General features: G+C 36.4%; 1 protein-coding gene across 1 annotated transcript in view; it reads left to right on the top strand.

Annotated features, from left to right (window-relative positions):
- Positions 1 to 3581, top strand: part of EIF5B (eukaryotic translation initiation factor 5B) — a 41396-nt gene that overhangs the window by 13860 nt on the left and 23955 nt on the right. The window contains 4 exon segments of the mRNA XM_019523986.1: positions 1561 to 1686; positions 1793 to 1871; positions 2286 to 2928; positions 3508 to 3581. The exon segment at positions 3508 to 3581 is cut by the window's right edge and continues 138 nt beyond it. Coding sequence (XP_019379531.1) covers positions 1561 to 1686; positions 1793 to 1871; positions 2286 to 2928; positions 3508 to 3581 — 922 coding nt within the window.

Here is a 3581-nt window from a genome sequence, read left to right as displayed (position 1 = left end):
GTGTGTGTGTGTGTGTGTGTGTGTGTGTGTGTAAAATATTAAAGGTGAATGATCTGGTAAAGAAATATTAATTCTTATTTTGCGGGGGGCTATTGTTTATTTAACAATATTTGTTGGAGCTTAAATTTTTGCACAGATACTTAGTAGACTAAAGTCCAGCTGTTTTCACAAATGAATTGCAGTAAGCAGGCAGATGCAACATTTCAGAGTGTGCAATTCTGAAGCAGTTTTGACTTGGTTGCTTGTGGACACGATGTATTGGAGATAAAGCTAAGGGCTGGTAGCAAATCCTGCTGCTATTTCCAGATTATCTGATTGCTAGATGTGATGCAAGTAGCACGTTAGACATGAACATGCAGTGTATTAAGTTGCAAGAAACAAACTATGAAAAGCTGTTTCACACTGAAACTAATGTCATGGTGAGAAGCATCAAGGAAGTGTAGTCCCCCTTTAAGGTTCTGAGGTAATTGAATATGGAATATTTTATTTTTTTCCTATTGGATACTAGACTTGGAAGCATCGTCCTTAAATTTGTCAATAGAAGTGAAGCATGCATAGTTTATGTATTCTCAGCGGTATTGAGGTGAGACAGCTAAACTTGTTTAGGTAGAGGAAAAGCATTTAACACTCAAAAATAGAGGAATTATTTTAAGTGATTGAGAGTAAAACTCAAGGTAATAGAATTGAATTGTGAGTAGGGATCCTGGTTTTCTCTGAAAAAAAAAATCCCTAATTTTTGGTCTAAAAAACCCAACTCAACCCACATTTTTCCATGATTAAAATGAAACAGCATCTCTATCTGTCTCTATATAGAGATGGTGTTTCATTTTAATCTTTCTATATAGAGGTATAGAGATGGTGTTGCATTTTAATCATGGAAAAATGTGGGTTTTGAGTTGTTGGGGTTTGTTTTTTTTTTACACGGAAAACTGGGACATTTTTTTAATCGGAGAAAACCAGGATCCCTGATTATGAGGAAAGATTAGGTCATGTGTGGAGAAGCTTTATGAGAATATAATTATATTACTTCCAGTCTGACAAATTCTAAGTGAAGGGGGAAGTGTACAAATTAAGAAAAGGCTGTTATTAAATGAGTAAAGACAAGTAACATCTCCAACTTTCCTATTTTTTCTCAGGGGTGCTAGGTTTAACAGTCGCAAACTGTAATAATATTAATGTCTGTTATGATGCACAATGATCCTGCTTATGATGGAATGGCATTGCTTAGTAGTGTTGAGCCCCAATTCTGTACAGTCAGGGAGACTTCAGTTTGTGGATCCAGATTCCAATAATGGGATCTGTACTATTGAATTAGAAGCCTGTATTTTTTTTGGTTGTTAAATTGTTGCAGGGTGGCAAATGATACCAGATTTAAGCTTCAGTTCTGATGATCGGGGAAATTGTTTAACATCCGCATCTGACTTTCACCACTCATTTGGTGAGATTGATCTTGGATTTTATCAATTTGTTAGTTTATGTTCAGAAAGCTATACTCGGATTTTGTGTGGCTGCCAATCATTTTGGCTGTCACTAACAGTGCTTTCCTTTTTTTTGTTTCAGTGCCAAAGATGATATTGACATTGATGCTCTTGCTGCTGAAATAGAGGGTGCAGGTGCTGCAAAGGAGCAGGAACCTCAAAAATCTAAAGGCAAAAAGAAAAAAGAAAAAAAGAAAGCAGAGTTTGAGTAAATATATATATATATATATATTTTTTTTTCTTTTGCATCATGTTGTTCTGTTATAAATAAACAAATAATGACTTAAATTACGTAATTTTTTTCATATTTTTAGTGAAGATGATATCCTGAAGGAGTTAGAAGAACTGTCAATAGAGACACAAGGAGGCAAAGTTGACAAAGAACCTTCTACGGTAAAGGTGAAAGTGAAGGGGTGGCTGAGTGTTTAAATAGGACCTTTGGGAAGGGAACGGTTTTTGAGTAGTGGAATTTTGCTTATGAATTACTACAGCACTAAAACTACAGCGAAGTGCCTGAAGTGGGACTTACTGGTTAGTATTTAAAGAAAAATGCATTTAGTCACACTTTTTTTGCATTACATGAAAAGAAAGGCTTAGCTTTTATGCATGTGCAGAAATGCCTTATCAAAAATATTGTTGAAGAAACGTCCTTTTATTGTGAGCTGTCTTATTGTAAGCACACTTTTGCAGCACTTTAAACTCTACCTTTGGTAAAAGACCCTAGTTAGGATCTCTAAAGCTTAGGGTTGAAAATATTTCAATCTTCTGAACGAAAAATAAAACCTAGTGTAACTGTTTGTTTACCAGGCCGAGAATGACAATGAAGAAATCAGCCTATCAAAACAAGACAAAAAAAAGAGAGGGAAGGGTAAAAAAGCCAGTTTTGACAATGACTTCGACAGTGAAGACATGGAGGATAAAGATACGAAATCTAAAAAGACTCAGAAAACAAAAACAGAAGCACTCTCTTGCAGTGATGATGATGATTTTGAATCTTTGCTTAAGAAGGGCAAAGGAAAAATGCAAAAATCAAGTAAAAAGCTGGACCTTTCAGAAGAAGATGAAGCTAGTGGTAAGAAAAGTAAAGAACATGCGCAGGCAGCATCCACCGGTGAGAGTGGTGACGAATCAGATGAGTTCTCCCGATCTAAAAAGGGACAAAAGAAAAATCAGAAGGCAAAGCCCAGTCCTGCTGCTGAAAGTGGCGATGAGGAAGAAGAGCCTACATTCAAAGTAAAAACAATGGCTCAGAAGAAGGCAGAAAAAAAAGAGCGTGAAAAGAAAAAACGTGAGGAGGAAAAAGCCAAACAGAGAAAACAGAAGGAGAAGGAAGAAACAGAAGGTGGTAGAGAACAGACAAAACAAAAGGAAGTTCCAAAGAAAGGTGAAGAGGTTTCTTCTGACACTATGACAGCTCCTGCCACAGGGGAGGCTCCTACGACAGCAGAAGGTTGGTAACTTTTTAAAAGAGAAGATTAGAGCAATAGTCTTCAAACTTCCTGAAGTCATGGAAGCCTTTCACACCAGCCCGGGGTTCTGCAGAACGCAGTTTGAAAAACAACTAGATTAGAGTAGAAATGTGTGTTGTGGTGTTAAACTGACATAATTTCCTCAAAAAACTATCAGTTCAAACTGTTTGCAAGCAAGTCAGTAATAGAGGTGCTTGATAGCTGTATATCTTTCTCTTTTAAAGATGTGGCTCACTATGTTTGCTGTTTCCTGGCTTGTAGTTTGTCTAGGCGTATGGAGAAGAAATGCCAGACGGTAAATTCCCATTGCACTTTTTTTATAGTTCTATAGTCCAAACATCATTTTTCACTTGATCGTTATTTTTAGTCATCTGTTAATGGACACTCTAGATTTTGCCATTGTGATTGCAGATGTATTTCTTTTTTTGCTAGGGGTATAAATAAGCATTTGTCAGAAATGCTTCTCATGTTGGGGATTACACAGGTATATAGATTTTCACTTTTAAAATTGTCTTTCTGGCATTGCTGAGTTATCTGACTTTTTTTCCCTCATGTAGCAGATGACAATGAGGGGGACAAAAAGAAAAAAGACAAGAAGAAAAAGAAGGTTGAGAAAGAAGAGAAAGAGAAGCTC

The sequence above is a fragment of the Gavialis gangeticus genome, unplaced genomic scaffold, assembly GCF_001723915.1.
Source record: "Gavialis gangeticus isolate Ggan-Ray unplaced genomic scaffold, GavGan_comp1, whole genome shotgun sequence".
Lineage (NCBI taxonomy): Eukaryota > Metazoa > Chordata > Crocodylia > Gavialidae > Gavialis > Gavialis gangeticus.
This window is presented reverse-complemented; position numbering and strand designations above follow the sequence as displayed.